Source organism: Fistularia commersonii, chromosome 17 (assembly GCF_037954325.1).
Source record: "Fistularia commersonii isolate RoL2024-O1a breed Wild chromosome 17, RoL_Fcom_v1.0, whole genome shotgun sequence".
Lineage (NCBI taxonomy): Eukaryota > Metazoa > Chordata > Actinopteri > Syngnathiformes > Fistulariidae > Fistularia > Fistularia commersonii.
Window position 1 is genome coordinate 10004955 of NC_141300.1, and position 25731 is coordinate 10030685.

The 25731-nt window shown below is 40.8% G+C and overlaps 1 protein-coding gene across 1 annotated transcript in view; it reads left to right on the top strand.

Moving 5' to 3' along the window:
- Positions 1-25731, top strand: part of LOC147225066 (spondin-1-like) — a 105565-nt gene that overhangs the window by 62824 nt on the left and 17010 nt on the right. Inside the window, exons 7-10 of the mRNA XM_086163880.1 lie at positions 14376-14440; positions 17542-17743; positions 22704-22844; positions 23387-23462. Coding sequence (XP_086020006.1) covers positions 14376-14440; positions 17542-17743; positions 22704-22844; positions 23387-23462 — 484 coding nt within the window. The remainder of the gene's footprint in view (positions 1-14375; positions 14441-17541; positions 17744-22703; positions 22845-23386; positions 23463-25731) is intronic.

The following is a 25731-nucleotide window of genomic DNA, read 5'->3' on the forward strand; positions in this document are numbered from 1 at the left end:
TGCTAAGCAGCTACATTTATTTTGTTTCCTGGCAAAATCATTTTAGTTTGACCTCCAATAAATCCTTTGAGCACTCAGAAATGTGTGTTCCTTTGTCTGTACAAATAACCATTAATAAATAAATAAAAAGCAGGGCTCACAAAGCATTTTTCATACACTGAGTTACATGATGCAAATTATTTTAGGTGACATATGACTTATTTTCCTGGTGCTGGTATGAGCCTTATGAAAATTTAATGAGTGGGGAAAAAAAAGTCATTAATATATAAAGCTCGGAAACTCCTTGCACATAACAGAGCACAAAGACTAGCTCTGTGAGAGCGTCTCTCTCCAAGGCCTTTCCTGATGTTTCTATCGATGGGTCATAAACGTCACACAGACCAGAATCCATCTGCAAATATTTCTGGGGACATTTTCTACTGCGTTCTTTTTTCCCTCCAGTGTTAGCATTTAAATGTCTCCCCAGGCAGAAATGAAAATCTACTTTGTTCTCTCCAAATGTGTTTAGAGGATTTTTTTTTTTTTTTTTTTTTTTAAGTGGTCATAAACAACAATCTCCGTAGGCAGTGGCTCTGCTCCTGCGAACGGGCCACGGGCGCAGGATCCATCACGTGCTCTGACTGGGCTACAAACTCCTCTCAAGCTCAAGGTCACAACAATTCTTGGAATTATGCTCTTCCTCTGTTTTTTGTCTTCCGTCGTTTTGCTGCCGCCCCCAACACGAAACACTAATTCGCATATTCTCTCCTGACCCCTCACGCAACCTCTTTTTCACACTCTGTCGCTCTGTCCACACAATCGCTGCGCTTTTCTTCTTGAATTTGCATCTTCCTGCTTTACTTCAGGATGTCAAAATGGATTTTCTCCTGAAGTTCGCTGAGTTTTTTTTTACTTATTGTTTTGTTTTGACTCTGTCATATACAGTAACAGCTGACCCATAGATGGCAGTAGGGTCCTTCTCACAATTCCATTAACATGCTTTTCAAAACTAACCTTTGTCAAAAAAGAAGAGAAAAAACGGTAGGAGTAAGACTTAGAAAGTTTAAGTCCAGCACCAGGAGCTGAACACACCACTACCAAATGGTCAACAGAAGGGCGCTGCAGTGACCTGTCTGACCACCGCATTGTTAGTTATTTCTTTGTCTCCTTCAATGTATTAAATTTGAGAAAAGTAAAAAGAAAAAAATGTGTCTTGACAAGAAGCAAAAGAGTAAAATTGACTGAACTATATTGCCTACTTACAGGGGCCTTGTAATCTTTACAGATTTTAAAGTATTATTATTATTATTACTATTATTATTTAATTGATGACATTTTACCTCATTGGTGACAATTAGACTCGATTTTATTTTTTTAATTGTCTTTGTTATGGCAACAGCAAATATAGAGACGTTCTGAAACAAATGCCTATTTTGTTGTTGCCACACATTACAAGTGACATGCTTGTAGACATGAGTCATATATCAGTCTTTGCAACCCTTTATGCATATAATATAGTCTGCAAATAACTCATATTATTCTGATCGTTTTTGTGCATACAGGTAATGTTGTGAGATATCTCAAATTATTATGGCTTATAATGTGACTGATTTTTGTACACCGATGTAAGTAAATCGATTTGCGGTATTTTGTTCCCGCTGTGTTAAATACTGCTGTTTTTCCACTTACAATTTAATTGCAGTATCACATTTATTAATTTAGATATGCAGCTGGTCTTATATCTTAGTACGTTTACTTGATGGACCGTTCCGTTTTTGCTGGATGTGTACTTTGAGCTCTGCAACAGCCGCTGCATCAAATGAATACAGAAGGCTCTAGTAGTTACTCGCTTTAGAAATAAAAAAAAAAAAAAAACACCTTAAAGTCTTCATCACCGAGACCGCTGCAGCTGGTCAGCGGCAGTTACATTATATCAGGTGGAAATCAGTCCCTGATTCGAGAGGTGGGGAAAGAACCCCGCCGCCTGGTTAGGAGGGAGAAAACTACAACATAAGCACCCCGGGTGTTTAAGCACACGGACGATGATGGTCGCACACAGAGAGACTCACCGCCTCTGATTATACTCATATAGAACTTGTCCGCTTTCCAATTACGTCAGGAGTTTGACTGGCATGTGATTATAGCGGCTTAAAGTGGTCTGTCAGGCCTCATACCAAACTATTAGATGCATTTTTCTCATGCAAAAATCACCTTGAAAACCATCTTTTTTTTTTTGCTCCACTTTGTTGAAAGTGCCTCCGCATGGACTTTTTTTGTTAAAGAAAAGTGTCGGAAAGTAGATTTTCAAGTCCTTCCTTTGAAGACCTTGTAGAAACCAGACAATCAGGAGTGTTAAGCTTCCATATCTTGACAATTATGGATCAATTGTTGTTCTCGTAATGTAGTTGGAATCCAATCTATTTTCTTTCTTAGATTTCTCATATTGAACCATGACTTTGAGATTTTCCATCTGTCCAAGGCAGACTGTAGAACTCCTGTAAATATAAAAGGACGTTGAGATAAAAATATGAATTATTCTTAAATTATACCAAGTCTTGACTGCTAGGAAGGTATGTATGCAAGATAATCATTAAAATAAATTATATAGTAATGTTTCCTTGATATGCATGTCCCTCCTTGCCACAGCAATTTTTTTTTTTTCAATCAGTAGAATGTGATAGAGTGGAGTCGCTAAACATATTGGGTAACAGCACGAGAATATTTCAAAATCACTGTTATTTTTGATATTACATTTTAATATTGGATTTTAACATTTGAGTTCCCCCCAAAAAATCTATATATTTTTTGATCATTCATTAGCAGTATAAATAATATGACCAAGGAAACATAATTAAAGGGCTTTTTTAACCTTCCACTTCAAGCATGCAATGTACAACTTAATTTAAACAACGGGTAATCAAAAGAAAACAAAAACACATGTGCGAAGGTTTGTAAAACTGTATTATCAGTCATATGGGCAGCAGTCCAGAGGTGTTTGCAGCATCAGTTGACACTTTTCACCTCTTCTGACACATGAAACTTATCACCCCACATAAAACGACAAAATACAATTGTAATTTTTACCATAAAATTGTCTGAGTTACTTTGAACAGGATAAGTCAGCACTTAAGGTGAGTTTAAATACAACTGGTGGATAAAAAACCAATGTCGACGGATTTGTGTGACTGGGCTCCCGCGGTTACACGGCGCACCTTACGGCACTGATGCATGGAAAGAACCACGAGATGTATCTTATTTATATCAATTTTTTTTCCCAGGACAGCGATTTTAAACATAAAGTAATCAGATCTATTTCTTTGGCTTGTAATTTTTCACCTGGGGGTTTTCTCGGGTCATCCCATCTACTGCAATATAACACAAAATGAAACTGCCAGAGGCAATTTCAAAATCATCACCTCAGCTGCCAGAGGCAAAGAATCAGTTCTCAGTTGAGCACATAATGGCTTTTGCTTTCTACCCAAATTACTGCTAAGGAAAGGCTCAAGACTGCAACACTGATCAATTATCTTGTGCCGGCTGAAGAAAAGGCAACATATATAACCTTGGCGAGGTATCAGAACCTGCCCTCGCCCAAATGCCTAAATAATGGAGCCAATCAGTTAAGGCTTAGTTGACCTAAAGATTGTAAAATATAGCGCTTTAAATCTGAAAGGACAAATGACACAGACGGCCTTAAATGTTCAGGGTGGCTAGAAATGGACACAGTTTATTCCGCCTCTTCTTTTCTCCTCCATCAACTCATTTATATCTTCTCTTTTCTCTTCTTTTCTCACTCCTCTCGTGTGGTTTCCCATTTCCTCATCTCATTCTTCTGCTCTCCCAGAATCTACCCTTCCTCCTCCTCTTCCTCCTCTTTCCCTCCCTCTCTCCCCTTTAATCCCCTGTTTTCTTCTCCCCTTCCTTCTACTATCACCCCTTTTTTTACCTCCATAGATGCCTTTCAGGTTTTTTTTTCTTCATTCACATATTATAAAAATCGTACCTGATAACCCCCATAATCTCACACAAATAAACCAAGATGATGACAACTACAATAATAATAATGATAAAAATAAAAACAATGATACAATAATTGTAAAAAAAAAAAATATATATAATTATTTTATTTGTATTCTGCTTATCCTGCCCTCACAGTGGTACTGTAGCCTATCACAGATGCCACTCATAGGGTCACATGTATAGCATTATCCACATTGGACAATTTGGGTTCTCCTGCGTGTTTTTGGCCTGTAGGTTGAAATCAGAGATTTCCAAGTAGATGATGGGAGAACATTGAAACTCCACGCAGAAAAGCCCACTGTCTGGATCAAACCAGGACCTTCTTGCTTCGAGGCAGAGACAATAACCACTGTGCCATTGGTGTTTTTCTTTAATAATAATAATGATAATAATAATAATAATAATAATAATAATAATAATAATAATAATAATAATAATTAACTAAATCATAATAATATTACTATTATTATTATAAGTAGTATACAGAACAGTATAATAATAATAGTAATCATCATAATAATAATTATAATAATTTATCCTTGATTAATCCCACTGGGGAAATTCGTTCTCTGCAATTAACCCATCATGGATGAACCTTAAGCAGCAGGCTGACGTCAAAAAGCACCATTGGAGCAGTTAGACGTTCAGGTTCTTGCTCAAAAACTCTTTGACACAATAGGAGGAGCTGGGAATCGAACCAGGAATGTTTGGATCTTGGCTGATTTGAAACAGATGGAAAGCTTAAAGCCACAGACGTAATGTTTGAATATTTAACGGAGTTGCCTGCTTGTGCAAACAGTTTAAACAAAGGAAACTCAAATATCAGCAGAGGAGGAATCAGATGAATTAAACATAATCTGTATTAATGGATGTAGTCAGTTTCTTATGTCGGCTAGATTGACATCCCCAGCACGGCGTCTGGGGCTTTTCTCGGGCGTCTTTACATTCAGCAGCCAACGTTCATCCAGACACGTTGCCTTGTGCCATGATTCATTCTGCTGTAAAGACCTCTTATTTCTTATCTCCTCTCAAAAAGATGTATCCCCCTTTGTTTTCTCATCCGTCATCCTGCGCTGTACTTGTTTATTTTGTTTATGTTTTGCATCTTTTTACATTACTCCTGCGCTGAAAGTAAAATATTTGCTCATCGGAAGCGGTCATCCATTTTCCCCGAAGTGCCTCGATGCTAAATTGCTTGGTAAAAGTCATAAACAAAGCAGCTGGTTATATCAGAAAAGACATATTCGCTCTTTAAAATGGAATGATCGGGGTATACAACTCCAAACACCAATGAACACGTACATAGAGACTCGTCGTGCAATTCTTTTACATGACACGTCAAAGAAAATAACACATTCCTCAGCCAGTATCAATCACATCAGTTTGGTTATTTGTAACAGAATGAGAGGTTTACAAACACAACGTGTGACAGTGATGCATATTGATTAATGTGACAAACTCTCCGAACTAATATGTGAGTGTGTCACATATTGTACCTGACAGCGGTGTGATGGATTGCTAGACCCCGAGGATAGAATATATTGCAGGAAATACAATTGCAATGTCACACACACATGCACATACATGTACACACCAAAACAAATCAGATTTTTCAAACATACATAGTAAACCGTGTCGCCGTTAACATGAAGCACGAGGGTTTCTCTGAAAGTGTGTCTTTTAGTGCAAAATGCACATATACAATCTTATTTTAGATTAATTATACATAAAGCTACAGTTCAAAATATGTTTTGCCATTTGTCGCACTGGAAATGCAAGTATTTATGCAAATTCTGCAGTTTATTGATGCTTTGGTATTCAAGCATTTCTGAAACATAAACAAAATGTATTATGGAAGATGTAAAATCTATTACCATTTGCTATCAATTCTGCTAATGTATTTGAAGTAAGTAAATAATGACACTTCTTTAAATAATAACAAAACACAAATACAATATAAAATAATGCCGCACCACTATGCTGCATACTTCACCCACATTTTGCTGTGGATAAGCCTTTACCTTCACCGCAGCTAGGATGTTAACTCGTAAATTAGTATTATAACAATATTTTTGAATAGAATTCGAATATGTCATCTACCAGAGTTAAATCATTATTATTATTATTATTATTATTATTATTGTTATAATTATTATTATCATTATCAAGTACTTTCCACTTAAGTGCTGTTCCATTGAGATGGGATAAGAGTGGGAGACCAATGAATAACAACAAACATTCATTATAACTGATTTTCAGCAGAATTTATTGTTTTTTTGTAATTATTCAAAGTCAAAACCTGCAGCTTTACACATTCAGTGCAACATGAATTTTATGATGTGTTGATTTGAAACTCAGGATACTTCAAGTAAGAATTGCTTCTTGGAAGTCATGCTTTAATTGGGTCGAAATGATAGAAAACTAAATTCAAAGTGAAGATGAAAGCCGGAATGAAAAACAGTGACTTACGCAGTTAAATATCCATTAATATTAAATCACCAGGGATTTTTTTTTTATTTAACACTAACAACACGGACACATCCAATAAAACATTGTGTTTTAAGAGCCCAATTTTATAACTTTTTTTTTTTTTTTTTTTTCCAGCAGCATAATTGCAGGGAATACTGTCATCCAAGCCTCATAAAATTTTAATGTGGGTCGCACTATTGCTTTATTGCACACTGGAGTGTGTGTTTTTAAACGAAGTATTAAAATATGATATGATTTTGCCAAAATCTCACATTGAGACATGCATTTATCTCCAGAGACTGCAATGTAGAATCATCAAGTTCCTCCTGTATTGGATTATTTTACATGTCACTGAAAGTTAAATCACAGACCAAGTCAGATACATATCTGATACAAATCACATATTAAACATACTATTGTTAAATATTAAATTGGGTGTGCCCCTGGTACGCCTTAAGGGCCCGCGTCAGACGTGCTTGTGGTTTCTGCAGTCAGGAGGGGAGGCTGGGGAGGGTACAGTATAATTACAGCAACCGGCTTGAGGGACAAGTAAATTACAACGTAATTGGACGGGTGATACATCGTCGCTCACGGCTCCATAACATGTCGAATGAGCTTTGATAAATATTCTCCAGATCTCAAATTGCAGAGTATTTTCGCGTCTTTATGGAGAAATGTCGCAGTGCATCTTACTGGACAGGGGAATTAAGTCTGATTCTACAACAAACAAGAGCAAGTTATTTACTAATATAGTCACCTTTTAGATGGGACTGTTTCTGCATTTCACGATGCTAAGTGAGTGCATGAAGATGTGTTTGTTTGCGTACTTTGACCTAAGTTTTATCTGAGATGCAATGCCGTGGCCCAGCTGCCCATCTGTATCCATCTGTTCCACAGCTTCTGCTCATTTGTAATTGCATTAGCGCTGTCCTTTCTTTTATTTATTAGACGCCTTTTCCCTAAGTCCCCGGGCTCATTTTCCTTTTTTAAACCGAGTCTGGAAAACACAGCCTCTCCCTTGCCTCTTGAAAATTCTTGACATGAGGAGACCAAATGATAAGTCGACAGATCTGAGGTGAAACGTGATCGCTAAGAAATGCCTGTTATATTTTCATGTGAATGTTTTTATAGACACCGTCAGACAATGAGGCAGTACTGACAATAGTTAATAATAGATAAACACCGAGCAACAATTGTATTCTCTCACTGAGTTGCAATTTACCATAATTGCAAATAAAAGCAAATAAACTTGTGTATATCTTCTAAGTCATCTTTGCTGGACCCTATTTGAGTAAAGTGTTGGTCCAGAATTTAAGCAACTTGCAAATTCACCTTGGAAAAGCCTTGACTCTGAACCTGATATTGGGCCATTTTTTTGCATGAACATATTCAGCTAGAACAGATTTGACAAATCTTTTACGCCTCAGGAGACTTGTCTAATGTTCCCCATAGTTGGGCCGTGATGGAGATGATGTGGTGGTTAATGTTGTCGCCTAAGAGCAAGGAGACGGCCGGTTTGATCCTCACTGGGATCTTTCTGAGTCGGTTTCCTTTGGGCTCTCCGGTATCCTCGCACAGTCCAAAAACATGCGTCAGCTTAAATGCGAATTCACTCAACGAATTCTCCAACCCACCTGTGACCGTAGAAGTGGGATAATGCATATCGATGGCTGGGATGCAAAACCTCATATCTGCAAATTTTTCAATTTTGGGTTTTTGCATTGAATGGTGAGAAATGGGATGGCTCCACATTTTCAGTCTATATGCAAGATAATCCCGCCCTTTCTTTTGACATAAATGTCTCATGACAAAACTCTTATGTGCACAATGAGGCAGAAAAAGTTTGGAAAAAAACACTTATCTGCATTTTTTAGTGGTAAAAATACATGCCATGTATTTTTAAATTATAACATAGAAACATAGTCTGTGAACAATAGAATATTCTTGAATATCTTTAACAAAGACCATACTATAATCAAATGAGTTTTTTTTCATTTCCTGAAAAAAGTGTTTTTTTTTTTTTTTTATGATAGGAGGTTTTGCATTCCAGTCATTGATATAGATATTAGTAAATGAATATTTACTTGAATGTCAATACCAATGTCAAGTTTTTTTTTTTCCTTAGTCTGGCATGATTCGCCAAAATTGTGCCTTAACTGGCCCAGACCACCATAGGATAGTTTATGTACCAACGTAATTCTTCCCGCACCCTTTTAAATGAAGAAAAAAGGCTTTGGATTGCTTCTGTAATGTATGCCCTTAAAACACTGCCATTGTTTTCGTTCGGTTTTAGTTACATAAGCTGAAAGAATGTCTTCCCTCTATAATTAAGCAAGTTGAGTCTAATACACGCTCTGACTAAGATGTAAACAGCCTCTTGCAATAATGCCAGTGTCGGCCGTTTCTGTCCAGCTTTTGTAATTTTATACCCTTTTTTTACGAGCAGCCTCATTATGTCTTCTTATTAAAACCTAATGAAATCTAGTTTAACAGATTCATGGCCACAATTATATATATTTTACACAGGATCTAATTACAATATCAATTTAACGAAGACGAACCCCGATCATTAATGGGTGCGACAAATAGGTTCGACTCCAAGGAAGGAAATTCTAAATAAGAAATCATTCCAAACAAAGCCAGGGCAACCAGAAGTGCAGATGAAGAGCTCCGCTGACTGAAGCAACGCAAATCACTTGGCCTGACAACCGGGAACTTGCAGAAGAATTTTCTTCAAATTTTCTATTTCAAGGATGTTGCATCTCTGTGCACGGCCAAAAAGACCGCTATGTTTTCCAGGATTATTCAGAATTGATCTTCCTTCTTCCAAACCAGCAAGACATAACAAGTGCTACCTCTCATGACATTCTCATGACTCTTTATCTTTTGAGTATTTTTATTTACAACATACATTACCGACGCTCGGGTTATTTCGAGTAATCTGGAGTTGAGATCTGCCAAATTAGTTCATACATGAGATAAAACATCCTGTAATCCGAAATGATATTTCCTGAAAGATTAACAAAGATGCTGGGATATAATGGGAAAATCTAAAGTAATCTATATGTGGTAAAGTGATTAAAAATGGGGATGTTTGATTGTAAAATTTACATTCGTGAATTTATGATTAGTAATAAAAATCTTAACAACGCAGTCCTGTTCTGTGTACAGGAAAGATAAACTTCCAAATGTTCAGAAAAAATAAAAATGAAAACTCAGCATAGATATAAATGAGAAGACGGTGGTTGGGTGGGAAGGAAAATGCGAGTGAAAGTAGCTTCTTTGCCACGGAGTGATTTGAGTCAGGGTTCTTGTCTTGAGCTCCCATCACATGAAACTTGAGTCAAAGTCACAAAGTTGGACCTCTCAAATATATTGAATTCAAAAAAAGCATCAAGAGCAATTTGCTTGTAAGAACCGTAAAAGGTTGTGTGTCCGTTCAGCATTTCTGGCGGAGAAACGCTGGCGTCCAGGGAGCACTGAGACGGCGCGCCTCTGTGGCGAGGAGAAAAACTGAACAAAGCTCTGGAACAACTCTCTGAAGAGGCAATTACACAACATTTTTCTTCTACTGAAGGCAAAGTAAACAGAAGTTCTGTTCTTGGCTCATTTATTTAATTAACAGTTTCTCAGTCCTTACACGACTCGAGTCGTAAACCGACCACGCCCCTCGCCCAATAAGCAGTTCATTGATAAATGATTACATGACATCAGTAGAGGTACGTTGGTTACTTACAACCTGATCAAAAAATGAGAAATCACAAATTTGAGCTTATAATAGATAGATAATATGGGTGGAAGAATTCTATTACTCTAATTCAGACAAATATTATGATGGGTTCATTGACTGTGATCGTGAGAACCTACCGAAAAGCTCTTGCAGTCTGGATGTCAACTCAAGATGTGCCACTGCCTTTCACTTTCACTTGATGAATTGTTTTCTGCACACTCATTAAATCCATGAAATGATCTATATTTTGCAAATTCAGTTTTTGCACGGTGACTGCAAGGTATTTCCATTGTAGTGTTTTGCATGATTAATATGAAAAAGCGATGGGAGTTTGTCAAAGTATGCCTATATCAGTGTCGAAAAAAAGTTAAAATGTAATATTTCTCTTTCAAGGACAGTTTTGTCTTTTCAGGAAAGTTAAGTTTTGGTTTATTTATTCATTCTCTGTACTGCTTAACGTGCACTCAGGGTAATGTGGCGTCTGTCCTACCTGATGTGTAGACATCCAGGTCGTGGTGAATTCTCATCCAAATCTTCTTACCGTTGCAAATGGACTTGAATTTCTTCACTTGAAGGCGTTTCACCCCTTGTCGGAGAAGCTTCTATTGTTCTAATGGCCTGTGGGGATTTTCTGAATCTGCCCAGGTTGTGGGTGGCTCCTTATGCAAATGGTGAATTTTATCATCTGCACCTAGGAAGAAGAGGGCTGTTATGCTAATGATGGTGTCGTTAGGTGGGGATTTTGGGGATTATTCGGTTTGGAATAGGAAAAGGTAAAGCGAAGCAAAGGAGTGAAACCTGTTGGATCAAATGGACTGAGGCTCATGTGGAAGTTACTGTGGGCTGGTTTTGGTGGTGAATCTTTGTTGGTTGTTTGGAGGATGCAGATGGACCTGGGTCGTGTGTGCAAATCCATCTCGGTATTGATGTGTTGATACATGATATGATGGCGAAAGGTCGGTTTTGAGGCTTTAATTTGCTCCTCTTGTCCCCACCTAGCGACACTCCATTAGGATATAAACCCCAATTCAGTCCAGTTTATGCCAATTAACTCTAACATTTACATAGCATTATATAAAACCGTGGCAACTGTATTTGGAAACTCCCCACTGGTCATCAGAACTTAAGAAGCCTCTGGGTTGAGGGGTGAAACGTCTTCAAGTGAAGAAAGTCCAGTCGCCACTACAAGAAGATTTCAAGAAGACAAATAACCATTTACCCTTTCATTCACCAACTTGGACAATTTAGGGACTCCAATGAACCGACTGCATGTTGGTGGACTGTGAAAAACTCCATGCAGACACATGCACTCCACACGAAAAACGTCCCTGTCGTACACCAACCAGGCTCCTTCTTGCTGTGAGGCGAAAGCACTACTGCAAAACTGCTTTTTAGGATTTGCAGAATAAATTCCCAGTGGGTCAAAGTAGCACTGCTGCACAAATGTCCATGTCTATAATATTGATGACTTATCATGAGTGGACATTGTTGAACAGATTAAGGTGTTTTTGTATGTCATGCGGTTATTTATTTACATATTTATATTTTTGTTGTTTTTTGTCATCCACTGTCAAATTAGAGTGTCTTCTATGTATGTTCCTTGGCTGACTGAAGTTCCACTGGAATCTCGCATCACCGTCAGGGGATTGAAATAATCAGCGCATTTATGCTGCTCTCTTAAACGGAGATTTAATGTGAAAGTTATTCTCTTTAGACGTTTTAATGTCTTAATGTTTAAATGTCTTGTTTTAAACTCTTTACAACATAAGTGATCTCAGATGTGGTAAATCTACCCCAAGCATACTGCCTATTAATCCACTTTATAATTCTATGCTGCAGACCGCTAAAACCCAACGGGTGGCGTTGAACTATGTAGCTAACGTCTGCCAAACCTGAAGAAAAATCAACCCCTCCAGGCCCGCAGGTCCGGACAACACCCCGTTGACGGGCCCTCGGAGCCTACGGCGCTTCTGTCGTTACTTCATTATTTCAATTTGTCTCCTGAAAAGAGCCACTGCCCCGCCTTCCTTTAGAACAACAGAAAAAAGAAAAAAAAATTCTGACCCCGTTCAGAGACAGTTAGAGCGTGACACATCAAAACCTTCCCAGGCCTCCCAATGTGATCTCGTAATCTGCCTCCACCAGAATAGTGCTACTAAAAACTTGGTCATTAGCCTGAAGTCCAAATGTTACCTCTGCGGAATATTTAACAGCTGCCGGTCCTGACAAGGAAGCCTGACCTGCAGGCCGCCTAGACGTCACAGCTCCAAAACCCCGACGTCACCTCTGCCGGGACTCCACGTAACAAAGGAATCGGTCAAAAGATGGAGTCTGAGTAACTCGCGGGGTAGAATGACATGTGAAAGACGACGCGGGATTCACAAGTTGAAGGGCAGGTTCGACCTCGGCCGAAAATCCGATCAATACCTCCAAGGCCCCCCCCCATCTCGCCTTTGTCTCCACTCAGAGGAGACACACACTCATAAGACGATGGGCGGACAGCTGACAGGTGAACATACTGTAATGTAATGACCTTTGACCTCTGTGATGCCACAGACTACTTATCAGTTTTTAGTTGGAAAGTTTCTTGCTGCTTAAATTTTCTTCTGCATTTACCTTCTGATCATCCATGAGCACTCTTAGCCATCCAGGTCAACAACCATTGTTTCTTCGTTTTATTTAGGCTCACATCCCTTCCCTGAACCCTCTACACAGAAGAAAATCAAAATGCAAGAAATATTTTTTCACTCTTAACAATGCATTTTGACAGCCCCACTTGTTTGTTTTTATTTTGAGAGCTGAGCTTCGCAGGTACAGTTTTGAATTTGTATTAATTTTAGACTACTATCATGACCTTTTTTTCATCCTTTTTATTTTGTGGAAAAAAGTGAACTAAGGACTTAATTGCGTTGTGGTTTATGTCTACTTTTGACAATAAAGCAAAGCTTTTGAATGTAGAAGGCATTTCTGGATACAGCTCATAGGAGGATCTTTTGCCTCTGCATGAACCCATCTCTCACCAGAAACCTCTTTTTCTGTTATTTCCATCCAATATTCCTTCTTGGTACTCTCATCTCCAAGCGTTTAAAATGTAGATTTAAAGCCCAACGGTACATAAATGTTTGGCTCAACTTTCCATTGTCTTTATATCCAAGTGCTTTCCATTTTTTTTCCTGAAACCAATGTAAGTCAGCTGTGTATTTCGGTTTTTGCTATGCGCTGTCAATTTTGACAGTTACTTTTCTGTCCCCCTGTTCCCCGTGGTCCACCTGTCATGGTTATTGTCCAATGATCATAAGTCCTTCTTCCAGCGGCGTTCCCGTCCCGCCGGGTGTTCGTATTCGATCGGGTGTCTGGTACGTGCGTGACTGTGTGCGATCCTACGCAGGTCCGAGGCTGTGGAGGCCGCAGATCCCCGAGTTATTATGATGAGGAGTTGAACCTTGACTTGTAAACATATTCTTCATCCACAAACAGCAAACATACACATGCAACCACAAGCAATACACACACACACACAAAAAATCAACATATGGTTGTTTCTCTGGACCCCGGGGAACCGAAGCGTTCAAGGCGAGCGCTAAACCCCGTGGTCTTAAGCTCGAAGTTATATTCCACACTGAAGCTGTTGCACATGATTATAGATGTATAGATGCGTCAAGATGAAAATCACTTGAACGCACGACACCGCCTCCTATTAAACTTAAAAAAAAGGGCATATTTCCTAACTCGGAACGCATTTCTCAACCAGCCGCTGCGGCACACCGGGTCCATCATTTGTCTTCCTGCTTTTCGTCCAATTCGCGGCACTTGATGCAGTGATAGTTAACATGTCGTGTATTTTAATGCTGCAGAGGGCGGCGGGTGTGAAGTGACCCCTTCCTCCCCAGAATAGCAGAAGGTTATTATAAAACAGTACATAACAATTTCATCCTGATAAGAGATACTCTTTGTCCAAACTTTTAAGCCATGAAAAGTGGAATACACTTTGCTGCCCTTGGATAAGAGCTCTCCCCCCTAAGTCATGTCAATTTGTCAATTTTGGACTTTTTTCGGGTCTTTTTTTTTTTTTCCCTTGCCCTTCACAGGTCTCCACTTAGTGACAAATTACTTCTCTCTCTTTCTCTCTCACTCCCTGCCTCTCTCTCTATCTCTCTTTCTCTTTCTCTGTCTCCAGGGAGATGAAGTCCTGACTGTCATTAAAACTAAAGCTCAGTGGCCGGCATGGCAGCCGCTCAACCTGTAAGTATGGCTCCGTGTCACTGCCGCTAATCGGGACGGGAAAGATTTTGCACCAACGGTAAAACATCAGAAAGCGACCTAATATTTTAAACACTTAAAGACACTGTGCCTTTTTTCTTGTATAAAAAAAGACTTCCAGAACTGACACTTGGGCTATAGAGAGGCCCTGTCTTTTATTCTGTACCCCCTCTATTTCCTGGGGGTTTCTTTTTGTCCCAGGCAGTTGCACTTTATACTCCAGCAGTTACCGTCACTCTGCATTCATCAGCAAACAGCTTGGCCGAGCACAGATCAATTCACGTGTCAGCCCGGGAAATGGGTTAAGGAGAGGGGGGTGCACCGTCTTTCAGATCTCGCCTTCGGCTATTGGCCGTATCACTAATGATCCAGGAAGCCACCCTGACCGTAGAGGCCTTTCCCTTCAACTGAACTTAAAGTTTTGCGAAAAAGTTTTTTGTAGCACGCAATGTCATAATTCCCCTAAGAAGTGCTGGAAGTAGACCATGTTACACTCCAGCAAATAAAAAAATTAAAAGAAATGTAAATATTCAATGTTCTGTTTCAGTCTCTTTTTGAAGAATGCGTCCTGACCCATTTCATGCAGTCAGAATTTATTTTAATATCGGCTTTGGCTCAATTTGTAGAGCAAGCATGCCTCCGATTGGAAGCTTGGTGGTTCGATTCCCGTGAATGCTGTCGACATTACATTACAATCATTTAGCAGACGCTTTTATCCAAAGCAACTTACAAAAATTGCAATTCAATAACCGAAGATCCAACCTACCAGTAGTCATTATTCAGAAGTCACCACTCTACCAAATAGCCGTCTCAAAACCATGTACATACATACATTAATTTCTTCCTTTTTTGGGGGGTTGAGGGGGCTAAGTGCGATTAGTGGGATAGTGCTTGGTGAAGAGGTACATTTTCAGCTCATGGTGGAAGATCGGCAGCGACCCCGCTGTTCTGACCTTTTCCGGGAGTTCGTTCCACCACTGAGGAGCCAAGACCGAGAAGAGCCTAGACCGATTCGATCGGCAGCCAGGGGCTCTGTCTAGTGTAAAAACCGCATCATAAGAGATCAATTTACTGTTCTTTGCAATTCAGACGGACTGTAAATGGCCATCCATTCATCTTCACCTGCTTATCCAAAGTTGGGTCGCGAGGTCAGCAACCAGAGCACTGAGGCCCAGACCTGACTCTCCAAGGTGTTCCCAGGCCATCCTGGAGACAGTCTCTCCAACATGTCCTGGTCTTTCCTGTGGTCTCCTCCCAGACTGACATGCCCGGAATACCTCCCCCAGGTAGCATCCTCACCATATGCCACCTCATCTGACTCCTCTCAATGCGGAGGAGCAGCGGCTCTACCCTTGAGTTCCTCCCTGATGACCGAACTTCTCACCCCATCTCTAAGGGAGAGTCAGGCCACCCTGCGGAGGAAACTCATTTAGTCCACTTGTATCCGCAATCTTGTCTAGGTCACTACCCACAGTTCGTGACCATAGGTGAGGGTGGGTGGGAAGATAGATCGACCAGTAAATTAAGAGCTTCGCCTTTTGACTCAGCTCCTTCTTCACCAAGACAGACCAGTATAGAGTCCCTGCAGATGCCGCACCGATGCGCCTGTCGATCTCCCACTCCATCCTTCCCTCACTCGTGAAAAAGACCCCGAGATACTTGAACTCCTCCACTTGGGGCAGGACCTCTTTCCTGATCCGGAGTCATCATGGCTTGATGAAGCCAACAGAACCACATCATCTGCAAATATCAGAGACTCGATCCTGCAGCCACCAAACCGGATCCCCTCGGCGTCCTGGCTGCACCTAGAAATTCCGTCCATAAAAGTTATGAACAGAATCGATGACAAAGGGCAACCCTGGCGGAGTCCAACTCTCACCGGCAACGGGTCCGACTTACAACCTGCAGTGCAGACCAAACTCAGACACCGATCATACAGGAACCAAACTGCCCATGACGGGGTTTGGTACCCCATACTCCCGGAGCACCCCCAAAGGATTGCCTGCAGGACACGGTCGAATGCCATCTCCAGGTCCACAAAACACATGTAGATTGGTTGAGCAAACTCCCATGCCCCTTTAAGGACCCTGCCAAGGGTATAGAGCTGGTCGACTGGCCAACTGTTTCACGTTCCAGGACAAAAACCACACTTTTTCCTGGCTCCGAGGTTCAACGACCTGGTGGACCCTCTTCTCCAGCACCGCTGAAAAGACCTTGGAGCAATGGAGCAATCCTAATCTGATGTAGTGAGGAATAGGGCGACAGACGGTTTTCGATGACAAGTTTGCACAAAATTGAAATTTGCCCACTTTGGGTGGTTTCGGCCATTGACTCAAAACGGCTTCAGTATCATTCAGTCCTTGCCGGGGAGCTTCTCTGGAGCTTCTGCGCTCTGGTCAAAGTGGCAGCAGAAAGAGCAAAACTCTCACGGGCGAATGACTGCACAGGGAATGAGATGCGTGTTGAAAAAATCAATCCGGAAATTTACAATTTTCCTCATTTATGATGTACAACATTTCAACCGTCAATTATCTTGTGCACTCTGTGGAATAAGTTCAGCAGCGATTTTGCATTCATTACAATTCCAGCCATTCCAACACACACGCTGTGTTAGAAGTGTATCTTCTGCTGAACATCTGTTTTATTATTCCTCCCAGCATTATCTTCCGAGTGTTCACACTGTGAGAATTAGATATTTCCAAGCAAAGTTGTCAAGTAGTTCAACGCCAGATTCTCTTACAAAAGCCCATAATAACCCCAGATTCTCTTACAAATGTCTATCGGGGGCAGCGTAGCACAGAAGGTACATGCCTGGTTTGATTCCAGCTTCCCCCGAGTGTGTTGAAGTGTTGTTGAGCAAGGCACTGAACCCCTAACTGCTCGTCCAGGGATTAATTGCAGAGAATAATTTCCCCATGGGGATTAATAAAGAATGAATTATTATCATAACTAACGGACCAGGGTCTTCACTTCTTGCCATGTTGGTTTATGTTTATGGGAGCGTTGACGAAATGGATAAACTCTTTGCCATCAAAAAAAATCAAACCTTCAATCGTGTCTCGAACGTTTTTTTTTTCATCTAGACGAGCAGCTCCATCAGCCGAGTTCTCCGTGGACCGGACACGCCACCTGATGTCTTTCCTCACCATGCTGGGTCCCAGTCCGGACTGGAACGTGGGCCTTTCGGCAGAGGATCTCTGCACCAAGGAGTGCGGCTGGGTTCAGAAGCTTACGACGGATCTCATTCCCTGGGACGCCGGCACCGACAGCGGCATCACCTACGAGGTAATCCACGGAAACACGGCGGCTCTCACGCTGTCTGGGCTCTCCTCGTGTAAAAGAAGGTGTCAGAAATGGTCAGATCAGATTTCTAGAGGGTGTAACTAACCAGCTCCAGAGTCAATAGTAGGTGTGATTGCCCTTCGAGACACTTTTTTTTTTTTTAAACAGGCATGGAAAGGTGTGCACAGCTGAGCCACTCAGTCCGGATATATATAAAAACAACCTACATCCAAAGAAATGTCAGATTAAACAAGGGACAAGAAAGAAAAGCATGGCAAAGACAACAGAGGGAGAAGATATCCATTAAATAATGAAGTCATTTGCAGTTTGAATGGAAAATGAGAAGGCTGTGAGTTAAGTTCAGAATTATGGCATAAGTTTTGATATTTGAAATCCAACTGTCTTTCGGTTGTTATTTTTTGAACGTGATTAGACCCGCTAAATTTTTGGATTATCAGCTTTATTGAAGGCTTTATTTTAATTAAATAACAGTTGATTAATTTTTGAATCTGGGGCTCTTTTTCCCAAAGTGATTCCATATTGTGTTTTGAATTTGTGTCACATTCTTTCAGGCACATAAGGTCCTTATATGCAGGACTGTCTCAGAAAATTATAATATTGTGATAAAGTTCTTTATCCTCTGTAATGCAATTACAAAAATAAAAAAATACTTTTTCATGATGTTCTCATATTTTGAGATAGGATTTTTGAGTTCTCTTAAGATGTAAGCCATAATCAGTAATATTAAAATAATAAAAGGCTTGCAATATTTCAGTTGGTTTGTAATGAATCCAGAATGTATGACATTTTTGTTTTTGTAATTGCATTACAGAAGATAAAGAACTTTATCACAAGATTCTAATTTTCTGAGACAGTCCTGTATGAGGAAAAAACATTAAATGAAAAAGTATAAAATGAATTTGTGAAGACTCAGGATGACTAAAGGTTGAACCCTATAAATAAACTGCTCCTCCAGCCAAACTCACTGTCAGCGACCCACACCGGGATAAACAACTCTTGTCTTTACCCTACCGATGGTAAGCATTTTCATTTTATTATTAATATAAAGACAGATGCCCCTTTTTTTCTTCCTCCTTTGTTTTTTTTCTCGCTCCTCCTGTGCTGAGATCAGCAGTAAGTTTTCACCGCATGCCCCCGGACATCTGCTTGTACACATCAAAAAAAAAAACAAAAAACCTTACTATGCTTCACTTTACACTTTAAAATATGCAATGATTTGCTGACTTGCAAGGTGCAACACAACAGGCTGGACAGCGGTGATGCTGCCAACAATCTTGCCAAAGTGTGTACTTTTTCCGGGTCGGGCTTAAATCCCCTTCTCTTCTTACTGGTAGGATTGCTGAAATATATCAGCGAATGTAACAAAGGCGAAGCGACGGCCCGACGAAAAAAAAAAAAAAAAAAAAAACGGAAAAACTGAACACACTTCAGTAATAGCCCATTTATTGCCTTCAGGAAGTCCCCTTTTATTCTTTTGTTTGTGAAATAGTTTTATGGCCGCCTAGCTATTTATCCGATATGCTTTCAACTAAAAATAGTCGGTACCAGCATGCAACTTGAAAATTGCCCGGCCATATTCAACCAGGCCTTCGGAGGCAGCGGAAGTGTATTCACAACCTCGTGAATAAGTGAGTAGCTTATGGATGGTCCTGGAGGAGAAGACGCTGATACCCATCGAGCGCGTAGAAACCGCTTTTGCCGAAAAACCCTTGTCTAATTCGTCTTTCCATTACGATTCAAACATCTTCCTTGGCTCTCCGGGGCCTTTTATAGTTTTCCATCTCTCTTTATGGCCTCTTGTTCTTGTCTCCGGCCTCTTTAGCTCTCTCTGAGCTAACATTAGACAGCATGCTTCCCACTTGCTCTGCAAAGTTACTCTTTTCAAACCCAAAGAACGGTCATCTTTGTTACGTTACGTGGCAGACACGTATTGACCGCCGCCTACAGAAGAAGATGCGGAAGCGCATCCTCCCTCTCTCAGTGATGAATGAAAAACAAGTGTTTTATTGCATCACTCAATCAGTAACACAGTCATTACAAGTTCCATTGAACATTTTAATTGCCTCTAACAAGCACAGCATGCCTTTTTAACCCTCCCAAAAATTGACAAAAGTCGCGGAAGAAAACAAAGCGGGCGAAAACAGACTTGTCATCGCCGCCGCGACAAATTGGACGAGGATATCGCTTTGCAAATAACTCGGTTCCGCTGAATGGATTAATTCTAAACTGGGGAGATGCATGAAACATGAAACAACAAAAGCCGAGCGTGTCTGAGAGAAGAAAGAGAATGATTCGCATTTGTGTGCTTCCTACCTTTTACCTCTGAAGTTGTTGTTTTTTGAGCCCCCAACAAACACGTTTACACACACACACACACACACACAACTGCTGATTCCTGCCAAAATGGACATAAAGGATGCACAAAGGGGTTTGGTGGATTCGGACCGGGTGGTCGATGGGAGAGCCTGACTGAACACCACAAAGTCCTGGATAAAAACACATTTTTTACGGTGAATTGTCAACTTATATAGTGGCCTTTTTCACAAAGGGAAGTTTCAAAACACTTAATACACACACACACACACACAAATGCACGCACCGATGGCGGCAGAGTTGCAAGGCGCAAACCAGGCCACCAGGAGCAACTTGGGGTCCACTGTCTCGACCGAAAACCGAGCCGACAAACTTTCTAATCCCCGGTCTACCGACTGACTGGATGAATATTTTTGTCCTGTTCTTCATGTTCTTCCTCCAAATGATGTCAGTTTAACTTTAATGACTCTAAAAGCACCTCAAGGCACAACTTACACTCTTCCCACCAGACCAGTTCGATGCCCAATAAACCAAGGCAGATGTGTTCGAAGAGATTCTTGACCTGATGGCACGTGATGATTTATTGGAGTCGGAACAAGATCTGGCCACAAATGGACCCTCAGTTTCTCCCGTCGTCGGTGGCGGTGGGGTTCAAAGTCGGCAAGTGCAGACTGTGCCTGACATATGGTGACTCTTAAGACCAATTCACCAGGGAAGCGGTAACCAGAACAAGATCCGGCCACAAGTGGGACGCCGGCCCGGCAATCAACCCGGCAGAATGTTCTCTCCGGACCAGGGACGTCATTAGAGCCCTGGTGCTGGGAGACAGAGGGCTCAGAACAGCACATTTTCAGCAGTGGTCAAAGTCCATCCCGAAGGAGAACCTTGGCGATTGAGGAAGTCTGAAGGGAGACGGGCAAAATCCATCCAGCTTGCGACTCACCGGGCCCGAACGAGGTGAAACCTCCCTGAGAGATCCATCACGTGGAGTGAACTGTGAAGGCCGGAGCCCTTCCGGATGTTCTTTCTGTTCCGAACATCGTACGACACCTCGCCGACCCGTCTGTTTGCATAGAAGGGGCACGAGGTTGGGCTCTTCAGGTCGTATTGCGGCGCAGGAACATCTGGCACGTTCACAGGGGAGATACGGGTGGCGTAATGACAAGGTGTGGAAGTGTTTGCAAACATCCTGGAGCAAGAGAGGAGGAAAAAACAACCGGCCAAAGCAAGACCGCCGCTGAGCACCATCACCTTTGTGAAAGAGGGCGAGAGTCGCCCTCAAGCAGTCAGCCCAGAGATGGGAAATGGATTGCTACCGTCCACTACTCTAAGACCACAACATCATCTTGTGGTCTTCAGAGGGGAAGAAGATCATTCTGGTGGTGTTGATTTTGCCGTGGGAGGAGGGCTGAGAAGGAAAAGGACAAATACCAGCAATTTGTTCGAGACTGTAGGGGTATTGGACGGACAATATTGTTGATGACTGTGGAAGTGGGATGTCCCAGACCGATCGGTGTGGAATCTAGTGACAAAGGTTGGACCTAGGGGCCACTTGAGGAAAGCGGCGGTTTGTAGGTTGGGTAAAGCGCCTTTGGGAGCCTCCTGCCGGATCTGGCATAAGAGAGAGGACACAAGGTCGAAACACCCAGAGAAGGTCAGGGACCACCTTCCAGGTCAAGGCTTCGCCCATTAGAAATGTATGTTTCCATTGCAGATGTATCATACAACTTAATTGTTTCTTTTTTTCTTTTTCTTTTTTTTTTTCAACCATCACACGTAACTCGCCATCTGTATAACATCCCGAGTTGAAACAGATGACGCCGTGACTAGAGAGGATCTTGCAGCGATAAAAATTTAAAAGAAATGGCGCCTGGAGTAGCAGGGAACCCCAGCAGTGGCGCCCGTTTGATTGATAATACTTCTCACAGGAACAATCTTCAAAGATTTTACGACCTTTAAACCCGCATTTTAAAACCTCCGGTCACCAGAAGGCAGTACTAAACTGATCCAGCAAACTTTCTCTTTTAATGTTTCATTGTTTTTTATGTCAGCCTTCAAAAAAGCCTTTTTTTCAACCATCGGGGTTTGATATTTTTGAACCAATAAGATTCACACCACCAAAGACTACGGCCAAATATTCCCCCTTTTTTATTTAAAGTCAGCTTTATTGTCAATTTCTCTGCATGTACTGGACATACAGAAGAATCGAAAAGACATTTCTCACAATCCCATGGTGACATGAAATTAACAAAAAAATAATAATAATAGAAAGCAAATTAACAGTAAAGTGCACTGTTACATTAAGCAGTAAACATTAAACTATGAGGTGTGAAGTATAACACATACACAGATTCAAACTGATTTGACAGCATGAGAAAGTAGCAGCAGAAGTTTTTTTTGTGTACAGTTTGGTGCAAAGGTCAGTAAGTATCACAATAATGGTATACGATGCAATGGCAGCATGAAGTTAGTGCAAAAAAAAAAGTGGTTATGTTTTGATATAATTTCAGAGCCCAGTAGAGAGTGGGGGAGAGTTCGGCATCCAGGAATTACCCGTGGAAATAGAGCCTCTGTCTCTGATGCTGGATTTAATCACGCGTTCTTCGCCACGTTTGCCCTGTTCCTGCAGTCGCCGAACAAGCCCACCGTCCCCCAGGAGAAGATCCGACCCCTGACCAGCCTGGACCACCCACAGAGCCCCTTCTACGACCCGGAGGGCGGCGCCATCACCCCAGTGGCGCGGGTGTTGGTGGAGCGCATCGCTAGAAAGGTGCGATCCAGCCTCTTTACGCAACTGGTGTACAGTATGCATCAAATATTTCCCAATTTGTCTAATATTGTTATCTATAGCCAACTATTCATCGGCTATAAAATCGTGTTTGTTTTTCGAGTTTTTGTGTGTTTTTTTTGTTCTCATGAGACGTAAACTTTTGTTTCTAATGCATTTTTAATGTCCTCCGGTTGTCTGGGATCTGTCAGACCAAAGTCATTGTGAAAACAAAGCATTATCGTTGAGCCGCACCTCAGCCGTAGAAGACAGGATTTATTTCACTAATTAAAAAGTTCTTGCGAATAAATGTTTTCAGATATGCTTTTTGTTCTTTTTTTTTTTTTTTCAATTGTTTTCAGATCACCAGGACCAAAAGCGCTGCATGCAGCGAAGGCTTTTGTCAAAATAAATTGACGCTAGCAATTTAGCAAAAGCTTAACGTTTCAATCCCAATTTAAACGTCTCATCCCAGAATATTATTGTTTTTACTGAAATGAGAAGTTTTTAAGATATATTTTGGTATCTGCCTTTTATTCTTACAGGGAGAACAATGCAATGTGGTACCTGATAGCATAGATGATATTGTAGCAGATATTGGACAGGAGGAGAAGAGAGAAGGTACAGTGACACACACACACATGTGTTGCAATACTCAACAAATCACAAAATACCTCACGGTCCACACTGGGACCTATGCAGGTGGGAAAACAGCAGTATGGATCTTTGCATAAAAATAGTTCGGCAGACCTGTGGCCGCCCGGGCAGTTTTATTTCGGCGCCGAAAGTGGTGCATTAGCCGGAGTGGAAAAACAGCAATAAAAAGCAGTTTATTTAAATGTGCAATAGCACTTAACATTGTGTCCATAAAATTCAAGAAAAAAATAATTGTAATAAAGAAGATGTGGTGTAGGGGTCATGCTGCTCAGTATAAATTGCTATAGTTAATATTGTATAGACTTTCTTTATGCCCCCAGTGGGTGACTGTATAATAGATTTATGATCATTTTAACCTGACCTCTTTCAAGTTAATATGTTAATGCAGAGAGGAAATAGTTTTTTTACAAACCTGCTGGCAATATGCTGTGGTATTTAACCATGTGTGTAGGTGAAAAGTAAGATGTCTTTCAGCTGATGTCCCCAAATCGATTAATAATTTATAATGATTTAATCCCGTCTGCATTTATTGAAAGCTTTTCTTTGAGAAACGTACGCATATCAGACCCGTCAGGCATGACTGATAAATAATAATGTAGAAAATGAGGAGGGGCTTTTCGTCTAGACGTTTCAATGTTTAATATCATGGGGCTCCAATCTGACGTGGTTTAGGTAGGAAAAGAAAAAATAATAATAACATTATCTTTTTTTTAAATGACTTTTACATGTGGATGAAATTACTGACTAATATGCATGGAATTACCTTCAAGAAATATTTTACAAATCCAAAGAGGGCAAGGGGAAGGATTTTATATTAAAATATATCTGTTTCTATGTGTGTCTGGCCTATTTAAACTATATGTCGTTTTATCTATTTATTTAATTTTGAAGAAACTCGATTATTTTTGTCTTCCTGCTGTCTCAATAGGGTAGAGCGAATGCTGTCGCTTTAAGAATCCAACAGGATTTCTTAACAAGGATGTCATGCGGCCTCATAAATGTCTTTCCCTGTGACTCATGAGCTGTTTCTTAATCTTTTATTTTTTCCTGTCTTACTTCACCTGTTCTCTCCCCCCACCCAACCTCTCTCTTGTGAGATGACACTACAAAAAAAATACATCTGGAGCTTCACTCCTTTCACTTAAACATCAGCTCGACTTGCTGACTCCGTATTTTAAGTGCTCTTTCCCCCTTCGTCATTACACCGGAGAATTGGAGCCGGACAATGCTCCTTCCCTGAGACCTGGTGGTTTTTCCCTCTTTGGCCTCTGGACTAATTTTTCTCAACTTTTGAAACCGGCAAGAGCGCCACACTAATAGGGGGCTCGACATAACCCGATGCTGACACGTAGGGGACGAGTCGTTCGAAAATTACATTCTTCCTTCACGGACAAATTACATGCTTAGATGCGACTAGTGGTATTTTTTTGTAAACAACAGCGTTTCTACAACGTGATACATGTAAACAAAGCGCACGTCCCTCATTTTTTTTTTTTTTTTTTGAACATTTATTAGAACAGGTTCCTTAACAGAGTCATACACATTCTTACAAAACCTCATAACAAGATATACATTATTCAATAATCTTTATAGGTCACTTATTTCCTCAATAGCAAGTGAAAAATAAAATAAAACTAAAAAACAGAAAAAAAAAAAAAAAAAACACACAAACACAAAGAAAAGCATCTAACTCAGTCTCATTTTTTATATGAGATGAGATGTACTTTAACCATCCTCTGGAGCTGTAACAGCCGCTTGGAGAAGCTGCTCCGCTAACTATCCAGTGTTAGGTGGAGGTGATGGTCTGGGTTGCAGCTTCTTAACCCTAGAACACTAATGTTAAAATAAGTAACACCATCACTAACATTGGGTATATTTTACCCAATACATAGCCTGGATAAAATACAGTTTTCATCGATTTATAGATGGGCCGATGGGAGGAGGGAAACAAACATACAATTAATAACATCAGTGAGCAGCCTGAAGCTACACAAGAACCCATAAAAGTCAATGGCAACACAATGAAATCACATGACAAGAATTGTGTGGGTGAAAATCACCCGACGTTAGTGTTCTAGAGTTAAGCGTCCTCGTTTCCACCACGGTCTCCATCCTGTTCTCCATCCTGAGACCAATCCGAAGCCAGTTCTCCTAATGTCCCCGTCTAGTCTGTAGGAATCTCAGGCTCTGAGGCTGCTCCCCCAACACACAGCCGCAAATGATGCGGCAAATG